The sequence below is a fragment of the Lepisosteus platostomus genome, chromosome 1 (assembly GCF_059453375.1).
Source record: "Lepisosteus platostomus isolate fLepPlt1 chromosome 1, fLepPlt1.hap1, whole genome shotgun sequence".
Lineage (NCBI taxonomy): Eukaryota > Metazoa > Chordata > Actinopteri > Semionotiformes > Lepisosteidae > Lepisosteus > Lepisosteus platostomus.
Window position 1 is genome coordinate 15,740,648 of NC_142611.1, and position 20,077 is coordinate 15,760,724.

The 20,077-nt window shown below is 36.1% G+C and overlaps 1 protein-coding gene across 1 annotated transcript in view; it reads right to left on the reverse strand.

Moving 5' to 3' along the window:
* adgra3 (adhesion G protein-coupled receptor A3) overlaps nucleotides 1-20,077 on the reverse strand; it is a 49,517-nt gene that overhangs the window by 13,912 nt on the left and 15,528 nt on the right. Inside the window, exons 2-8 of the mRNA XM_088625593.1 lie at nucleotides 19,324-19,395; nucleotides 11,955-12,026; nucleotides 6,949-7,020; nucleotides 6,110-6,181; nucleotides 4,099-4,259; nucleotides 3,056-3,269; nucleotides 1,175-1,339 (exon numbers count right to left, since the gene is read on the reverse strand). Of these exons, the coding sequence (XP_088481719.1) occupies nucleotides 1,175-1,339; nucleotides 3,056-3,269; nucleotides 4,099-4,259; nucleotides 6,110-6,181; nucleotides 6,949-7,020; nucleotides 11,955-12,026; nucleotides 19,324-19,395 (828 nt within the window). The remainder of the gene's footprint in view (nucleotides 1-1,174; nucleotides 1,340-3,055; nucleotides 3,270-4,098; nucleotides 4,260-6,109; nucleotides 6,182-6,948; nucleotides 7,021-11,954; nucleotides 12,027-19,323; nucleotides 19,396-20,077) is intronic.

Below are 20,077 nucleotides of genomic sequence, written 5' to 3' on the forward strand. Positions count from 1 at the left end.
TTAAAACTCCACTATCATACATTACGGTGCTCTTTTCCAAAAGGTTTTAACAGTGTGAGGTTTTTATCATACCCCAGATTAATGCATTTCTAAATCATTCCCTTCCAGAGAGGAGAGTTCAATCGCACAGAAAAGAACTTTTTTGTAATTTTCCACATGGTGTGGCAGAATTTTTAATACACATCCCTCTTATAATAAAACACGCTATTAAAAAAGAAACCCTGGGGTTGTTACTTCCTTGATACACAGATGTGCTGATGTGACTCTGCCAACTCAAAACCTCCCATCACCCCCCTCACACGCAACATATTGAAGATTTCAGTGCTTCACCTCATTCTGTTTTTTGTCACTAGGGGACACTATATAGCCGAATAATCCTAAACTGCTTATCTGGTAAAATACTGAGCTTGACAAAATTGTTATAGCAGGGAGCTTTGTCAGCAAAATAAGAAATACAGGTTAATTCCAGACTGAAAAGTGGTCAAAATGCAGCTACGAAGCTTTCTTTAGGCATGTGTAACATTCTTCAGCTGTAAGACTCGAAGAAGACTCCTTCAAGACACCTTCAAGAGCCAAAAGCTCTGCTCTTTACACTGCCATGGAATTCAACAACACTTGTTCTCAAATCGTGCTGTGAAGAGCTCCTCAATTAGCACATAAAAAAATGTTATCACACACAACAAAGTCAGATAATGAAAACCTCTATTATATAAGATATAGAATGAAAACATTAACACAATTCACCCTATGCTGAAGCTAAATCAGCACTTAAATATGTACAAAATTCAAGGGATGAAACTACACCATGATTGATAAAAAAATTTGCACTATACAAGTCGATAATGCAACAACAGTAAATGCCCTTTTGATTAGAAATAAGAAAAGTTTACAAAAAGTACTTATTTCTTTGAGATTGTATACAAGTCGAACCTCTTTTTTGTGTTGCTTTCCTCTTCAATACTGAATTCTACAAAAAAGTTTCAGCAAAGGAAATAAGCCCCGCTTGCTTGCTATCCAAAACACACAATAAAATTAAAACATCTACATATCCCAAAATGTTTGGTATTAAGAACTACGCACAGCAATACCTGTTGGTGAAGAACTTAAAGTACAGAATCGTTTTTCAGGTATGTGAAAATGGGCTGGGTATATGTGTGGAGAAGCTGGCACTGACCTGAACTCTCCTTTGTTGTTGACCACTCTCTCCGGGGGGCAGTACTTAGCAGAGCTCTCCAAGACCACAATGTGAACGGTTCTGGTATTGTTCCCTCGACTTGTCCTCACACGACACTCCCAGTTTCCCGTTGAGCCAGGCTGGATGTTGGAAATGGTAAGGGCACTGCAACAGGAAAGCAGGGGCTTAATTCCATTGACACCCACTCCCCACAATCCTATATATTGTAATGAAATTCATTTTTTTAACACTGCCTTTGAAGGGCACATTAAATAAAGAAATGTCAGAGAGGATAACCAGGGATACAGTTTTTACAAATTCCCATCTGCACACAAAAAAAATCCCACATTACTGAGAGACATCAGCAGTGAAGCACAGCAAAAGTGTGTCTTAAATCATATATGTACTTCACTCACAATGCACTAAAAAAGTCTACACACCCCCATGAAATATAGCTACCAGCTTTACCTTCTCACCTGTCTAGCTATATTTACTTTCTTGAAGCACAAATCCCACGTCAAAAGAAGTCATGTCATTATATTATGATAACCATATAGAAAATGACAGCATTCAAGATTTGTTTATTGGCAACGGAATGCTGGAATTAATGGGGCACATTTCTGCAATAAATCTAAAACAAAGACTAAGACATTCTTACATTTCACTAATGAAAGCTTAAGGAAGCCGCTTCAATGTCTTCATCCATAAAGTGAAGTGAAATGAATGAGTAAAAAGGGTCAACCAAAGTTAAAGAATATATTGTGAAATACATAGAATTCAAAAAAAGGTAAATTATATTGAAGGTATACAATGCATTAGTAAGACTTTGTTTAGAACACTGTGCACAATTTGGTCACAAATTTACAAAAAAATATTGGCGTTACTGTGAGCAGTTCAAACAACTGCGACAACTTATAGCTAGCTTTAAAGAAGCCTTAAAAAATTAAGATAAAAGTAATCACTAACACGTTAACTCTAGTACCCAGGGTACTTAAGGACCAATAGTGAAATCAGAACCCAAAAGGAAAAAGGAAACAAACTTTTCGAACCTAATAGCAGTACTTTCCCTAGCCAAGTATATCAGAGGTGTGGAACAAAGTGTCCAAAGTGTTAACGCTGTTAAAGTCAATTCCTGGAATCCTTCAAGAAATATTCACAAAAACAAATGAGCAATGTGGGCCTAATTACCTCCTCTTGTTTCTTATCTTTATGATGTTCTTTTCCAGACAAAGCACAGTACATTTCCAAAGTTGCTTAAGTAGGTAGCTGTGTTAGCATGCTTAGGCTGCTAAGGAAAAGTAAAGTTTTATTTCTTGCTGAAAATGGAAGAAAAGAAACGCAACGTTTCAGCTGTGGAGCCTTTTTCAGGTGACACCTCAGCTCCAGAGCCAAAATGTTGCATTTCTTTTTTTCTCTTTTTTAGCACGGAATAGACCTTTACTTGTTGCTTTACGTTTTCAAAGTTGACTACTATGAAAGGTAAAGTATGGATTAGCAGTAAAGAACCGAGGGCTCATGTCCCCAGATTGGAGTTTGATGTAACAATCCCAAATTGTACCCTGAATAGTGTGGTAAACATCAAAGGATACCCAGCATTGCTGAAAACTTCCCACCTGAGATGGATTACAGTTCCATCTAGGGTTAGTATCTGTAACACTCCCACTGGTTTGCACTACACAACAATGGAGAAGTTTCATCCCAATTAAATTCTGGCTTTTGAAATACTTAAGCTTTAATCTAACAAAAATAAACACACAATGTTTCACTCTTACTGGTAAAAATAATCCACACTTGAAAGAAGGTGTTTTTTAAACCTTGAAGTTCAGTTCAGTTTGTCATGTGAACTTGTGCATTAAAATGGTTAAGTCTTTATACTCCTACCTTGCAATCAACGAGCAGTTCTGCACCATCCTCTTTTCAATGAAAATTCCCAGGGAAGCATTAGGTTCCACTATTTTTCCATCCTGATACCACAAAACTTGCATATCCTCATCGATATAGGAAGCCATACACTGAAAGGGCAGGCTGTCACCCTTGAACACAATTTGACGATGAGATGGTGTCATCTGGAAAGACGGCAGCTCAAGGGGAGCATCTGCAAAAAACGAAATCAGGTGTCATTGATGATGGGTCCAAGTGCCTAACTGAGCACTTCATAAAACAGCATCAGTGTTTTTCTAGTGGGGGACAGAACATATAATTTCACATCAGGTTTTACACAACATATAATGAATTAAAAAGCTATGTAAGACTCTAAAAATAGATGTCATCTATAAAAACCGTAAAAATAACAACAGTATTAACTTCAATATGCAATAATTCAATTAAAAACATGTACCTATTTCTAGGGTTCATAATAAGGCAATACTCCAGTCTTATTCCTTAAATCTTCAAACACTGCCTTTTGAATTTACTTTCGGACATGCAGAACATATATTTAAGCTTTTTTTCCCCCAATTCAGCATAACATTTAAAGTACAGAAAAGAAATGTGACTCCATATTTCAAATCAGCTGCAAGTGGCAACTCAGCACATGGTAAGCTCTATGGCTTAGACATGGGTCATGGCATCAGACACACACCACTTCTCCAATCAAATCTAATTTTACTCTGAGAGACTGGCACAAGCAGTGTATCAAAATATGAATGGTTGTGACAGATGTGTGTTCTGAAGGTGCCCATGTCTGCAGTACAGGAGCCACTGCCATGAACTCAATCTTAAACATTTGATTTAGTACCATTTAAATTTTGAAAGTGCCCCAGTTTGACGTTCTGATGACTATATAAAATAAAAGCCTTGGTAACTAAAATAGCACTATTACTAAGCACTCAAAAACAAATCTCAACACAGTGATGCTTTTCTGCTCAAGATATCCCCAGAGTGGCGGGAAGCAGACAGGACCTCATGCTGAAAGTGCTTCTCACCACATGTCAGACGGTCTGGCATGACAGCATTCACCAGCTGGCCCTGGAGAGAACGCGGGTACGAGCATATAGTTCCCCGCGTGCTGACATTCTTCTCCTTCATCCAGCGTATCAACCACAGCAGGTTGCAGTCACAAAGAAGGTACGGTGTTTGAAACTCTCTGTAACAAAAATATAAATACAGCAAATCGACGCCTATACATGCTTGTGCCAACACTGTTTTGAGAATTATCAGAGAAACCTTTCTGAGAGTTACTAATTACCCAGAGAAAGGTAAACTACAGTGGCTAACAAAAGTATTCACCCCCTTGGACCTCTCCACATTTTACCATTTTACGATATAGAATCACAATGTATAGTATTTACTTGTCACTGATCAACATAAAACACACTCTAATAAAAACAAAAGTGACAATTCTATAGATCCTACTAAATTAATTATATATATAAATGCATAAGTACCGAACCCCTTTTACACCTAAATAGGCTCTGGTGCAACCAAATGTCTTTAGAAGTCACATAGTGTTGAATGGAGTCCACCTCTGTGTAATCAGGGTATTTAACATGGGTTTAGGATAAATATACCCATCTCTGCGAGGTCCAACAGTTGACAAGTACAGCACCCAAAAAAACCTACATCACGAAGACAAAGGGACCATTATTTAAATGCACTATTTGGAGAAGGGTATAAGAACATTTCCAAGTAATTAAATATTCCTCAAAGCACAGTGAAGTCCATTATGCAGAAGTGCAGAAAATATGGCACAACTGTAAAACTGTGATGAATGAGATGTCCTTAAAAACTGAGTATCCAGACTAGAATAGCACTAGTCAGGGAGGCCAACAAGAGATCTGTAACAACTCTAAAGGAATTACAGTCTTCCATGGCTGAGATGTGCAGTGTGCATATGATAATTGCTTGTGTGCTTCTCAAATCTGGGATTCATGGGAGAGTGACAAAAACTCATAAATCTCAACTATATTCTGACACCAAGTATAATAAGATTCTATAGTCTGACGAGAAGAAAATTGACCTTTTTGGCCTCAATGGTTAGTAGATGTTTAGAGTTTAGTGCAAGAGTAACACATGCAACAGTTTAGTTTAGCTCAAGAGTAACAGTTAACATAATCCTGAGAACACCATTCCTACTGTGAAGTATGTTGGTGGCAGTATCATGCTATGGGCATGCTTTGCTGCATCAGTGCCGGGAAGACTTATGAAGATAGAAGCAAATATGGATAAGCAAAAAAAGAGACATGGGACTTGGGAGAGGATCCGTCTTCCAGGAGGATAATGACCCAAAACATACAAAACCACACTGGATGGGTTAAAAAGAAAAAAAAGTCAATGTTTCAGAGTGGCCCAGGCAAAGCCCGGACCTCACTCCAATCAAACATCTGTGGCAGGAGTTCAAAATTGCTTCACCAACTTTTCACATCCATCCTGAAGGGAGTCTGCGTAATTTTGGAAAAGTGTCCAAATGTGCAAAGTCGGCAGAAACATCCAAGAATACTCATGGCTGTAATTTCTGCCAAACATGCCTTTACCAAATATTGACTCAAAAGTGGTGGATCCTTCTGCACTTATTTTCCATATTTATAATTAATTTAGTAGGATCTGTGAAATTTAGCTTTCACTACGACATTATACAGTGTTTTCTGTCATTCAATGGCAAAAACTCCCAGTAAGATACATTATGATTCCATACTGTAACACCACAAAATGAACAAAAAAATCCAAGGGGAGGTGAATGCTTTTGATAGCCACTGTACACAAGAATGGAGAATGACTGAGCACTCCAGGACCATGCTGATGTCAAATTAAAACTACTACTAAGTTTTGAGAAGGAAGTTGTTAATTTCTATGGAGGATTAGTTGTGCTTTAGAAGCTTTCGCATCCACTATACACACAAGGGTTTGGGAATATTCACCTTAATCCAGCATAGAGTAGATCTATCTTAACTGAGCAGAACACACACAAAAAAACAAAAGATTAAAACCTATACTTACAGGGTTTTCAAGGAGTCAAGACTGTCAAAGATGCCTTGAGACAGAGAAGAAAATATGTTCCCTGAAAGATTTCTGCAAGGTAATAAAAGTAAAAAAAAAATTTATCCATGATGATTTTCTTTGAAGTTATTTCTACATAAACCTATATTGCACATAACAGCAATTATAATGTATTTGTTTAATAATATTTTGAAGCATGATTTGTTTCGACAAATTGAAGACTTAGTCTTTGCAATTATTTGAGGAGAAAATTGATCAACTGAGCTGTTTCAATATTTGTTCGATTTTTATTTTTCTTCCTTCATAGAAATGTTAGGTCATTATTTATCTATCAGGGAGGTGAAGTGCGTAAATGTGAACCCCGCAGCTGCTGGATGGACAATGTTTAAGTATTGGTAAGAGAATTACTCTTAAAAAACTGGAGAGCAAATAATAATGGCAATCCCTGAAAGGCAATGACAAATCCAATACAGATTAACTTCGGATCCATCAAAAACTAATTTTTTCATACTACGGAGGTTAATTAGCAATATGTTCACAACATGGTTTACATAAAAATTAAACATTGTTAAAAATAAAGGTCTTCATTTAATCACTGAAAGTATATTATTAATGTCCTAAAAATATTTACAAATAAGAACCAAGTCCTATCAGAAAATGCTTGCAGAGATAAACCTTAAAATTACTTTTACTCATACTATGTCAGCTTCAAATACACAAAATGCTGGATTACTAAGAGCCTGCAGCTCCTACAATTAAATTGCAAAGGGAGTTTACAAGTAGTTTGCTTCACTGTGCATGGCAGCTTATTGTAATTTAGAGGAATATATAGTACTTACAGTCTAACAAGACTCTGGAGGCCTTTAAAAATGTCCACATTCAGGCAGCCAATTCTGTTATTAGACAAGTCGCTATGATCAGAGGGAAAAGGAAAACATAGCATTGGTAAAAATCAAATACTGACATCAATTGTAAAGTTACTGCAGAACTTAAAACGTGCCCTAGAAGAAATGCTAAAAATCATCATCAATATTTCTTGTCAAGCTCATTTTTAAAGTAGAGAACAATTCCATCATAATTAGCATATCCCTTTAACATTGCCTTATTTAATCTCGTTCTGTTACCCTACCTATTCCAGTGATTATCAGTGTTTATCTGCTTCATACTTAAGAGAAAACTATGGTTTGAGGAAAAAATATTTTCTTTGCACTAGGGGCACCTTTCTCCATTAAAACCGAGCATTTTTAGATAAATGATGGCACAATAAGACAGCCTTAATCTTTCCCTGGAAATTTGATACAGCAGGCAGGAGTAAAAAATTCCTTTACTGAACATAAGCCATTAACTGCGAATAGCCAGAACTAGTCAGAATCGGACTGCTGTGCATTCTTGCAAATTGTCAACTCTCCTTTTAGCTTGAAGGTAAAGGTCTTCATGTATTTAGTTAACTAAAACGTTTCTTTTAACACTTAGTTTATTACTAAATTTGCATTGTACACTTCACACACACATTTAACAGGGTTTACACCAATACACTGTGAGAATTAAGTCATTTATCCTGCTCACTTCTTAAAAATCCCATAGCAGTATAAGAACCCAGTTTTAAATTCCATAATAGTGGGTAACCGATTTAAGAAATATTCTAAGATCGCCATTATACATCTGGAGTATTCAAACTTAAATACACTATCAAAATTAATTGAAGTAATAGACTTATTTCTTCCTAATCGTCAAATGGCTAGATAGTTATATCACTGTTCATTCTTTCATTTTTGTGTCGTGAGGTACATTTTTGTGCCCCCAGCATCCCTACTTTGTAAGGGGGAGGAGGGATTCTTACAACAATTTCCTTGTTCGTGTACTAACTGTAAACAGTTGGTTTTATTCTCTTGCAACAATTAATTTATTGCGCTGCATATAGTTATGTATTCTGCAACCTTCATAAAAAAAGTCATTTTGGAGATGCGTGTCAAGGAAGAATTATCCCTTCGTTAGAATAAGCCTTAGAACTTGCTTAGCTTCGAGGTACTGGTGCACACCTACACAATAAAAGAGCAAAAACCACATTCAAAGTTTATTCATAGGATTTTTAATAACTTAGGCTTTCAGACACTGATTTAAAGTACTGTTAAGCAGCACACCAAGGAAGAAGAGAGGCAGGTGGGTCAGTTGCCACTCAGTTATACCAGGTAGCTATAAATGTCTTCAGTTTAGAGATCATGAGCCTATAGAAGGAAATAAAAAATGTTGACACCTGGGGGCATATTTAATCTCTTCCTTCTTGAGCATACCATTCAACACAAAGAAGTAATTCTTAACAACCTGACGTTCATGACAAGCCCTGAGCCAGCACACACAATGAAATTTCTGACTAGATGATACTACTGTATATGGAAATCCCTGCTTCCTATTCAAGCTCTCTGGCTCAAGCATGGGTGGCAGAAACCAGGCAAAATAATGAATCAGGCTATTCACGTTTGCAAGAGAAAAAAAATGTAATCGGATAATATGAAAGGTAATGTGTGTCACAACAGCTTAGGACAACTGCTTCACGGGGGGACGTTTTTTGTAAATAAAAGTGCCTCTGGGAGTGGAATGACTTAAGAAAGTGAGAACGCTTTTCTTTGAAAGCTAAATGAAGGGAGCCATAGTTTAGCAAAAGCCTTGCGTGTCAAACCAAGACAAATCTAATTGAGCTCTTTAAAAAAATGGTAGAAACAGATGGGAAAAATCACAGACGAAAAAAGAGAACAGTACACTGTAATTCTTTGTGAGAATGCTACCAGCGACATTAAACACTGTAACACCCTCCCCACCAAGTCCTCCAATTAACAATTGGGCTTTTCTCCAATATCAGTACCACAGCACCTGCTATGGTTTAAAATCAATTTTAAATTTACCACGAGATTTAGATCAAATATCATCTGCTCCATTACTTCTCCTCAGTAATATTGCTGTGCTTTGTTCTAGCCTTCTACTGGAGAAACATTTGTCTTCATGAGCAGATACAGGACGACTATCCTAGCACAGAAAGTAGATCTACATTGATAGCATGTTTTCACAGTGCGTAATGTTCTAAAAAACTCACTGGCTCCCAACTCCACAATCAAGATGTGTGCATCAGTCACTTCACTTAAACCACTTCAATACAAGTCAACATGAGCAAACTTGTACTCACATACAGCGCTCCGACATTTAAAAAAAAATACTGTGATAAAAGTCAACTAGTAATTTTACTTTTAAGACAAATATTAATGTTTTGCCTGGGCAGCTGTATAAGATTGTCTATGCCTAGATCAAGACCAGTCTCCCAGACACTGTTGCATTTGTGCCCTCTATACATTGATTCTGGTGGAGACACAAATATAGTATCTGCTTAAATTTTTTCTCTAAGTCTAAAGAAATTCCTTGAGAAAACAAGCAGGCAGGAACCTCTTAGGCTAAAGCTAAGACTCTGGTTTCTTTCCATAGTAGTAACTAGTAAAAAACAATAGCTTTCTCTTAGAACAGAATTCTTCCATTCTAAGAATTTCAAAGCAAGATTCCGAGGAAGTAAAATTTACCCTGAACTCTTGCTTCCATTTCTTGTCCCTAATCAGAAATTTGCTTTGCAGGCGGGTAAAGACGTAACAACATACACAATACATTTAACACTACATGAACCTGTTAACAAATAAGAGACAAACATGTATGGTGAGAAATTAAAATATCTAAAGCAAACCATACAATCGATTATCTAAATTAAGCAGGTTAATAGCTGTGGGATTAACATATAACTTAGATTTATTGCATTTGAAACTAAGTAGTCTAAATCGACAACCAGATGGAAGGAGCCCAAATTCACTCATTTCTCGCTGAGAAGGTGCAGCAAATAATGAGGAATAGACTTTACAACACAACTTGCAGACACAAGCAGTGCAGAAGTGCCGCCAAAGGTTAGGTTGAATAGCACATGGAAGTAAAAAAAAAGTGCTCAATTTGATTTTGAATCTGAAAGCCATGGTTCTCCATATTTATGAGAAAGCCCTCTTTCTTAACCCACTATTACAACTATCAAAACACAGAAACCTGCAAAGTGTCTTCAAGGCAGCTCGGAAATTCTTTTCTACATTGGCAGAAAAAAAATTCAGAATCAGATGCTTTCAACACAGGCAGATCTTTTCCCCTCCTATACATGTAACCCAAACTGTTTAAGACAGAAAAATACACATCGTACACAATTAGGCCGGCTGCTCTCAGAAGAGTTGGAAGGCACATGGGATATGCAGTTACATTTCAACAACTGCTTTCAGACATGTTACAATCTATGGAGCCAATAAAATAAAGCAGTGTATTTAACATCTAGACAATGCTAAATAGAACCGTCTGTTAAAATAGAAGCCAATCTAAATCAGAGCTGGCATTGCCTAAACAGCTCAATGAGATATTTCTGGCCTTAAGGAATCAATAATTAGTGACTCTGTAACCACATCAAACATAAAAAAAACTTTCATCAAGGGACCATACACTATGAAGAACAAACAAGGTGAAATAAACATATCATTTGTTGGCATATACTTACGTGTTGTAAACTGCACTGGCCATTTATCATAGTAGTTGTAAATTATACACTAATCAAACTACTGCCAAAAAGGATCAGAGCTATAAGTTACATTGATGGTCTCAACCCGCATGTACTTAAAGACCTTGTGATTTTCATAGGGGTAGCCAAACCACTGGCAGTATCAAAAGAAAAACAATAACATTTCATTTGAAATAAATTATGCAGAAAGACTACATTAAAAACTAATACATGCAAAAAAAGGAAACATCAGGTTAAAGTGAGTAGCACCGAGCTATTGAACTAGTGATTGAAATGACAAAAAACAGCAGACAATAATATACATTGAATCAATAGTTTAATGATGGGTTTATGGATCTTCAGCTTAAGTAAATAAATGATGGTTTTCCTTTCCTGTAAATGAAGAAATTGCAACTCACATTCTTTTGTTTGTGGCCACACAGCGACAGAAACGGGTAATACTAATGTTTTTCTAAAGCACTAAAACCACACCTTATTCATTCACCTTCAGGGCCAGCAAATAGGTAATATACCCTGTTGAATACAAATTTTTGATTCGTATTCAAAAAACTATTTACACTATGCAGTTCTTATATTTGGAAGTCAATCTTTTAACTACCTTAAGTTTACTGAAACCGAATTCTTAAAAAATCGAACATATTTATCCGTCCTTTTACTAAGTGCTATATCCAATTCAGGGCTGAAGGGGAGCTGGAGCCTATCCCGGCAAGCAACAGGCACAAGGTGGATTCACCCTGGACAGGGTGCCATTCATTCGCAGGGCACACACAGACAAACATGCATACACTCACACCAGGGCTAGTTATCCCAGAAGCCAATTAATGCACCAGCATGTCTTTGGACTGTGGAAGGAAAACGGAGCACCCAGAGTTAATCCCAAATTAATTCACGTGAACATGTGGAGAAAATACAGACTCCATACAGATGTCACCCCTGGAATTGCAGCAATGCTAACCAATGCATCAACCCCTCATCTTGGATATCCATTACGCAAATTGGGTATCAAAGTTACCTATACAAGGATTTAGAACAAACACCAAATACCTAGAAAATTGTGTAAGAGTGAGATTGAGAGATACATTTATTACAAAAGGTTTACTGTTGAACGTTTATATGATGTACAAACGTTGAACAGTGCTGAATTCTGATCCATTAAAATGTATAAAAAATCCAACATATTTCCTTCTTAATGTAAGTGTAGAGATGCATTAATAAATACAGTCTTCGTACTCAACAGGAAAGTAAAAACAGAAAACTACTTACAGTCTCTTGAGAGCCTGCAGTCCCAGAAAAGCTCCCGGCTCTATGTGACTTATTATGTTGTTTCTCAGATCCCTGTAAACAAAATAAAAAGAAGTAGATTGTGCCATATCTTTACATTTTATATTCCCACCAGTGATGTATTTCAATCTAAGGTATTATCAATATAACAGCATTATCAACATATATTTATGTAATACATTTTAATGTATTTGTTTATGACAAGACATCTAATACAAATTAGCTGATTAAAAAAGATCAATAAAACAGAATTATCTTGATTGCAGTAAATAGGCATACAGTATATACATGAAACAGAACTTAATTTCAAAAGAATGGTTACACAAATATTACCTTTTGAGCCATATCACTAATTTATCGTTTAAATTGCCATGTCTTTGTATGAATTGTCGGTCAATCTTGCCATGTTAAATGAACTGCATGCGAGGCATCAACAAAATTAGATGTCTTGACACTTCTGCGACTATCCTCTCCGATTTATGAACACCTGCTTGATTTCATATACATAAACATGAACACTGTTGTATAGCTATTTTAGTGTTCTCAAAAACCCTAGGATTTTTTTTGTAAAATGTCTTTGAACAATGTAGTTCAAGGTTTAGATTAAACTATTTGACATGACAAATGCCCAGCTTAATGGACCACCTGTGAACAGGAAACACAAAAAGTCTCGTATATCATTTATATCCTTGACAGGAATGATCAGTGATGCATACCTAAGATATAAGGGGGCCACTGTGAAAATGAGATCTTACAGTGTTTAGTGAATTTACTCTGACAGGCAACACATCAGATTTACTAGCTCTGGCTATAGGTAAAGTTCACCAAAGGAAGTAACCACAGTTGGGCAGCTGGACCAGGAAACATACCCCACTTCATTTACTGTCAGACCCAGATTTTGAACAAGAAAAAATTGCTTCACTTTTGTCCGTGTGTGGATAAAAAGCTGCCATTTCTTCACTATTATATACTGCACAAAAAGGAATAATTAAGAATATTAATTGAGGAGATATGTAAAATACTGCAACTGCATTAAATGCATTATCTAGAGAAAACAAAAGGAAGGCAAGTCTTTACTCCAGAAGTCAGTAAACGCAGCCAGTTATTTTCTTACCACAGCACCTCATTAGATATGAGTGCCTCCTACATTTATCACACTACAACTCACAAAAACAGCTAAGAAGAGTGTGAGCAGGTCACAAACTCATTTTATTCTGTACTTCTTTTAAACAAGTTCAGTCCCCATAAAACAATTTTCTTCAGTGTCCCAATTTGAGGTTTCACAAGAACAACTGATCTCTTAAGTCTGTATAATACAATATTATCAAAAATAATAATTTAACAAAGTTATTATAATTATTTTCATTTTCAATTTAGAAATTGCACTAATGGTCTCAATTGAGATTATGGACAGAAATGTTTATTTTGTCCACAATGAAATGCGGCACTGCGAGAGTTTAGAACAAAGCATCTCATTGGTGATATTAAAGAAAACCCAATACCTAGAGAGACTTTCATCTTTTGGTTGTTGCACCAACCTGAGTAACTTAATTTTCTTATATTTATAGTATTTTTTAAAGGTTTCCTTTCCTTCATACTCAAAATATTCCCTAAATCGAAGGTACCATTATCAATACATCACCTCAAAGCCTTGTTAGAAGTATTACATTGATGTAATTAATTAAGTACACCAACTATGTAGCTAAAAATGCTGTGTTTCAGAGCCTGCTCTGAAAGGAAGTCTGTCTTTCAACACAAGAGGCTGCTGTGGATCACAGTCTGAGTACTACGAGACAGAGAAAGAAAACCAAAAGAACTTTAAAAATAAATCAGATTTGAGTGTTTACAACTAGCAGCAAACAAAGCTGAAGCCAACTGCAAAAACATGTTTTATATGAATATGGTAAACAGTTGAAATAGTTTAAAAGGGGTTGTCAATTCTCAATAGTCAAAATGGTGAATGACTTACACATTGATATGAACTTACATTCTAGTTAAGGAGGCAGCAAAAATTGCTCCATGATTAGAGTGAACAGACACCAGAGGCAAGGCTCTTATTCAGCTGAAGTATCAAATATTTCAAACAACCAGAAGAGCCTCACAGAGGTTTAGATAATTCCAAGTCGGGCCAAATGTGTGCTGTTATAACCAAGAAGAATCACAGCAGTCCAAGCTCACATTACATTTTAATAAAAAAAGATCGATAAATTACTTTAAATGAGCAACATACAAATGAAAAAAAAAACATCCTGCAATTAAAGTTCCACAAATGCTGAAGATTTTCAAAGTTTGAAACCCTTGTCTAATAAACAATAGATGAATGACAAAAAGCGACTGACAAGAAGTTTCTGCTACTTCACTGCTACGTTTCACGTTACCGTTTCAAACCCTATTAGGTCCTAAAACCACATATTGTTTTCTGCTGACAAAAAAGCCCAAACTTTTAAACTCGTTTTTCCACAGCAGGCACGTGACTGGTAATCAAATTCTGACACCCCAGAAACTTTAATTTTAATGACAGGTTTCCACAATTCTTCTTCACTGTATTTTAATAACGAGCAAGTTGCTTTGCTTGCATTAAAGCAAAAAGAATGAGTTTCAGAAATAGTAATGAGGCTTAAACGTTAACATCTTTGGATGAAACATGACACCAAGAGCTTCTCGCACAACTTATTTTCAGGGAACATTATACATTTGGAAACATAGGTTAACCTGTAAAGTTTGCAAATGATACACAAATTGTTCTGCTTGAGGCTCGGACTGCACACAAATTCTATTACTGTGTCAAGTTTGACAATTTTACAAGGCATATTAAAAGTCCCCTTTAATTAGAACTTAACCTACTTTCCTTTAGATCACTATCAAAATGAATGCAAGGTATTACAAAAACTACAATAAAAACAGACTTAGCTGGAAGATCTGCATCATAACTGTAATATGCAAAACCACTAAAAATGGCAGAAACTTGTTTCTATGTAGCACTTTTCTTTGTTACCTTATTTTTTAATTTATGATTTTCATCTGCTCAAATAATGTACTGTTATAACATTGATTTTAGAACACAGAAAAACGAACTGCTACAACGCTATCACCTGAACAAGCTGGGATACCACACTTAGATGAATGGAAACTTTGGTCCAGACTGCAAGTGAATAAGTGCGATAGTGCTTATAAAATAAGCGTTTTCCCAAGACAACTCAAACAATTCAAACAACTATTTAATGTTCATGGCAGGAAAACAATACTGGGTACGATCATCATTCTAAATGAGGGAAGGGAGATATAAAATTGTGATTTCTGTTAAATAATTTTGCCTCTTAATTTAAACACTCAACCGCAAACGTGAATTTCGTGTTTCAATTTTCATACTTAATCATATCACCTTTGATGTCACTTTATATATTTTCCGCAGGATGTCATCTTAAAAGTTGATTCTGAAGTATGGGAGTGTTTGAAATAAAATACTTAATCTGAACAAACCACGTTCATACTACAAATGTATTCTGCCTTTTACTGAAGTCCTTTCCCACATTTTAAGCACACAATAGTTTTCAGCGTCCCTTCCATTCAATGGTCTTTGTGGTTCAAGACATAGCATTCTTTCCCATTTGCTGCAGGGTGCTTTACACAGTTATGGTTTTTAAGAAGTAACCCGTCATGCAATCCGGATTAGAGTCATATTTCTATAATAAGCTAACAAAAGAAACTTGGAGCTTTAATTTCCAAAGGAGATGCCTTTTTAAACTTAACAAATCATTCAGTTGCCAACACTAGCCGCACAATTTCATGGCACAGGCATTGTAATTGATTTTCTCTGGTTGCCACTCAAGATGCTTTATGACTATCATTTCCAAAGCGGTTCTCCGCAGCTACTGATGGAGAAAGATGGGGAATTCCTTTCAGAGCATCGCTGGTGGAGAAAATGTTCAACCAAAGAAAACAGGAGTGAGAGTTTTAAGAGTGGCTGTCCTGGCATCCAGTGAGGGACACTGTTGGGCTCAGGCAAACTCATTAAAATGACAAAGAAGTGCCTGCTACTTAGTTGTGGAGGCAAGGGCACATTTTCCAGCTAAGGAACTTTATCTGTGGTTACATATCAGTAAAAGTATGATACATGACCCACTGATTCCCTACAGCTTGAGCCCCCTACCTTCTGACACAACGCTCTTTGTATCTGAAGTATCAACGCAGAGGTTCATTTTAAAATACCGAACTCTTTTGGTTCCTTCTTGACTGTTTCCTACGTATGTAAGACTTGTTAAAAGAAGCTGTTCGCGCCAAGACAGCAAATGTAGACAAGTCACATCTTTCAATCAGCATGTGACCTCTAATTCCTTTTAACATGTTATTATATTACTGAGACGTTATGATACATAAACATAGCAACAAAGTCTGTTTTCAGAAGGCTTTCATTTATTCCTTCAGGTTTAGTGTTAGCTGGCGTAACCAGATGTATGAAGAGTGAAATTTAAAAATGCTCTGGGCTATTTTTATATCGGCAACCAAAAATCATTTTCTTAAAATGACTTGCCAAATGCATTTTTAAAATACATTTATATGGGTTTAACATTTTTCACCCATATAATGACAGCAAGATTTCTAGATTCAATAATCAAGATCTTTTTTTTTACATAAATCTCAATGAAAGTAATATTCTTAGGAAACATAATCGCTAGTAAAGAGTAACTGCTGCTTAGTTTCTGCATACTACAGAAAAGAGAAAAACTATTGGTTTTAAAGACATTGTAACAATAAACAAAAGCAAAAACAGCTGGCTAAAATACTTTACTGTGACTGAGAATTTCCTCTATGGAATAAACTTAAGAATAAGTGTATTTCTTAAATAAATCAGTATACCACATTTAAGAGGACAGTTTCACCCAATTTAATACAATTTGTCTATTTTTTTTCCCCAGACACTCAAGAGACTGCATTAAATATCATCCTGATCCTAAATGCTAACCACCAGTTAGATACCCTGCTGGAGCTCAACTCAATTGGGTTGAACCAAGCTGCTGCAGTCTAAAAAGAGCTACCAACATGTTGTTTTATTAAGATTGAAGAATGAATTGGTGTTCAATTAGAGTGATTTAGTGCTGAATTGATAACAGCAAACTGTTAGGAGAGGTGTACGTCTGTTGCAGTTCTGTTTATAATTCTACAGTAGCTGTCATTTAATAATCGAAACAAATACTGACCACATTCTAGTACCGCATTTAAATATTTATTGTAATTTATGGATATATATAAGCATCCTAAATCAAATGACTTGGGGTGCATTATATTCAGAAGCTTCCATAACAAATGTTCATGCATAAAGTGCAGTTAAAGTTACATACACACATTTCTTAAATGGAGATATTGAGTTAAAACCAGAACTTCCTTAGTCTTACTGTAAAAAAGAACTGTTTAAATGCCATCTTTGATCCTCACAGTCCCTTATGAAATATAACTCTGGGGATTTGAGTATAAGCATGCTTGAGCATACGGGATTTGATCACTTGCCAGCAAAAGTCTTCTCTGCAGGAATCCGATATGATATTAATTGCCGTTGTCTTGATAGATGGTTTTAAAGCTAGAGGTCAGATACTTTGGAATATTTATAGAGGCAAGACTATACATCACATTTGTTACCTGTGACATCTCTACAGTACAGGAGTGGAATCATTGCATGAAAAGTCTTTTCCAGTAATACCACTTTTTTGGCAAGGGTTCACCTTGTATAAATTCCATATTATTTCATTGGAACACTTCATGTGCAATAAACTAGTCAAATGGAAGGAAAAATGGTCTGACTATGTATGGTAAAAGAATGGAAAAGTTATTTTCCTTGTACAGGTAACAGCGATCTTATAAGCCATTGTAACGAAAGTTTCCTTTCTCCATCACAGTGCCACTTATATTCCAAGTCCCCTGATGAATAGGCAATTACAGTAAAACGACCCAGGGAAATAAAGCTCTGTAAATGTTCAAAATCTTCTGGACCGTTTTAAGAAAGATCTGAAATAACTACACGGAAAAATCTCCTTCAAATTCCACATTTATGTAATCATCTGTTATTCTACGTCTCTGTAAAAGTGGGCTATTAGTGCTCTGGTTATTTTATCTGCGTGAACCAATTCAAAAGCAATAAATCAAGCAAATCCACAGGCACATGCATGAAGTATTTCCTTCAAATCTCAAAAGAAACATAACCAATATTTCAAACCCAGCAGCCAAGCATTTCACTTTCTAGTATGAACAATAACTTCTTTCAATCTCTTTCCTTAACCCCTCCCCCCATCACCTACATATTATTGCAGTTTTCACAAGACAGTAAATGCATACAACACCGGGAGTCTTTAACCTGGTAACCAATCCAGTAGTAGACCGTGTGCAAGTGTTGCATCTCATTATAGGACAGACTATAAAACCCACTTAATCAAAACTACTTAAGTCCAAGTTTTAACACATGCCTCATACAAAGGTACGCTTTTGTTGGTAAAGAAAAAGATCGTTTTAAAGTGTACACTTCCCTTTAAATACAAAAATTCGATTCTACTGTTTTCTGAGTGGCATAGGAGCCAATGCTTCTGAATCACGCTTAGATCACAAGTACATTTTGTCATCGGTCTCTCCTTAATCTCTAACGAACGTTGGTTCACATGACAAAGCCCACATAAGGTTTAAAGTTCTAGAGGATTTTTCAGGGAATAATTAGAAAACTAAGCCAAGTACCAGCATATTACATTCATTTAGTAAATTCACTTTAGATCAGGATAGGTCTAACAAGTCTATAATGTGGCATTTAACTTACAAAAAACAATTAATGTTTTCCCCAATGTCTGAGGAACTCATAAGGGTCACTGAACTGTACAAATAAACACTATTTCTATCGAATAAACTGCCACATGTTTCATTCAACAACCCCCCAGAAAATTTGAATTCAATTTTCAGAGTTTCTGAGTCAGCGCAAATGACTCATTTGTGAAAATATAAAACAGCCCTAAGGAAGCAAACAGATAAGACAATACAGTAAGAAAATGACAATCCTCCAGTCCTTCATTTAAAAGGAAGTTTTTGGTGATTGGTCATTTAAGTAAAATTTCTTACTTTTTGTAAAAAAATTGAACCCTTCCATTCCCCTGTCCCCTTATAAAACAAACGATGCAGTGTGTAGAACTACCTATACCGGTATTGGCCACTCCAGCAAAGCCTATCGTTCAAAAGATACATGAAGGAATCTGGCAAATAAGGTTGTTTTGCAAACCCCAACATATGCAGTATTTGCAAATCATAGTTTTAATTCTTATTGTACAGACCACCTGACAAGAGAACCTTTTCCAAATAAGTGAAATAAATGTGTACTTACAGTCTTTCCAGTGCTGAGAGACCAACAAACGAGCCATTCCTCAATTCCTGAATTTTATTATTGCTTAGGATCCTAGGGAAAAATAAAATGCGTTAGTTACTCTTTTAATGATAATGAGTAATAATTCCCATATGAAAAAATGTAAAGACAGCAGTCACACGATACACAACACATAATTAAGAATATTTCCCACAACTCTATTTCTCTACACTCTGAAACCCCTGATCTACTGCACACTGTAAGGTATTAAAAGAAAAAAAGAATGACATATGTAATATCTTTCTAGTTTATGTATTTTATGCAAGAATTCAACACCTCGAAATGCAAGCACCTGGAAGCGTGACAGCTGGGACTGGAAAAACCTGCAGTTAACGAAGCACTAAAGTAATCCAACCGTAATTTACAGAAAACCAAATGCAAAAGCAGCTTGGCAGAGCATCCTGCTGAATAACTAAGAAATCACAAAGCTGCCAAATGGAAGTTTTGTCCCAACAGTGAAACATGTAAACAGGTTTACGTTGTTCCTGATAATTTCTGGACACTTTTGGCCTAACAGCTGCATTAGATCCTAATTAGGTCTGCAAAATTAAAACTGCGTTCCTGCCCCTAGCTCACATTTTCCTTAATAATTCCTTACACTTTAATTTCAGGACTCTCCACTCAAAGTGCTTTACAAGTAATGGAGACTCCCCTCCACCACCACCAATGTGCAACCCACCTGGAGGATGCGACGGCAGCCATAGTGCACCAGTAC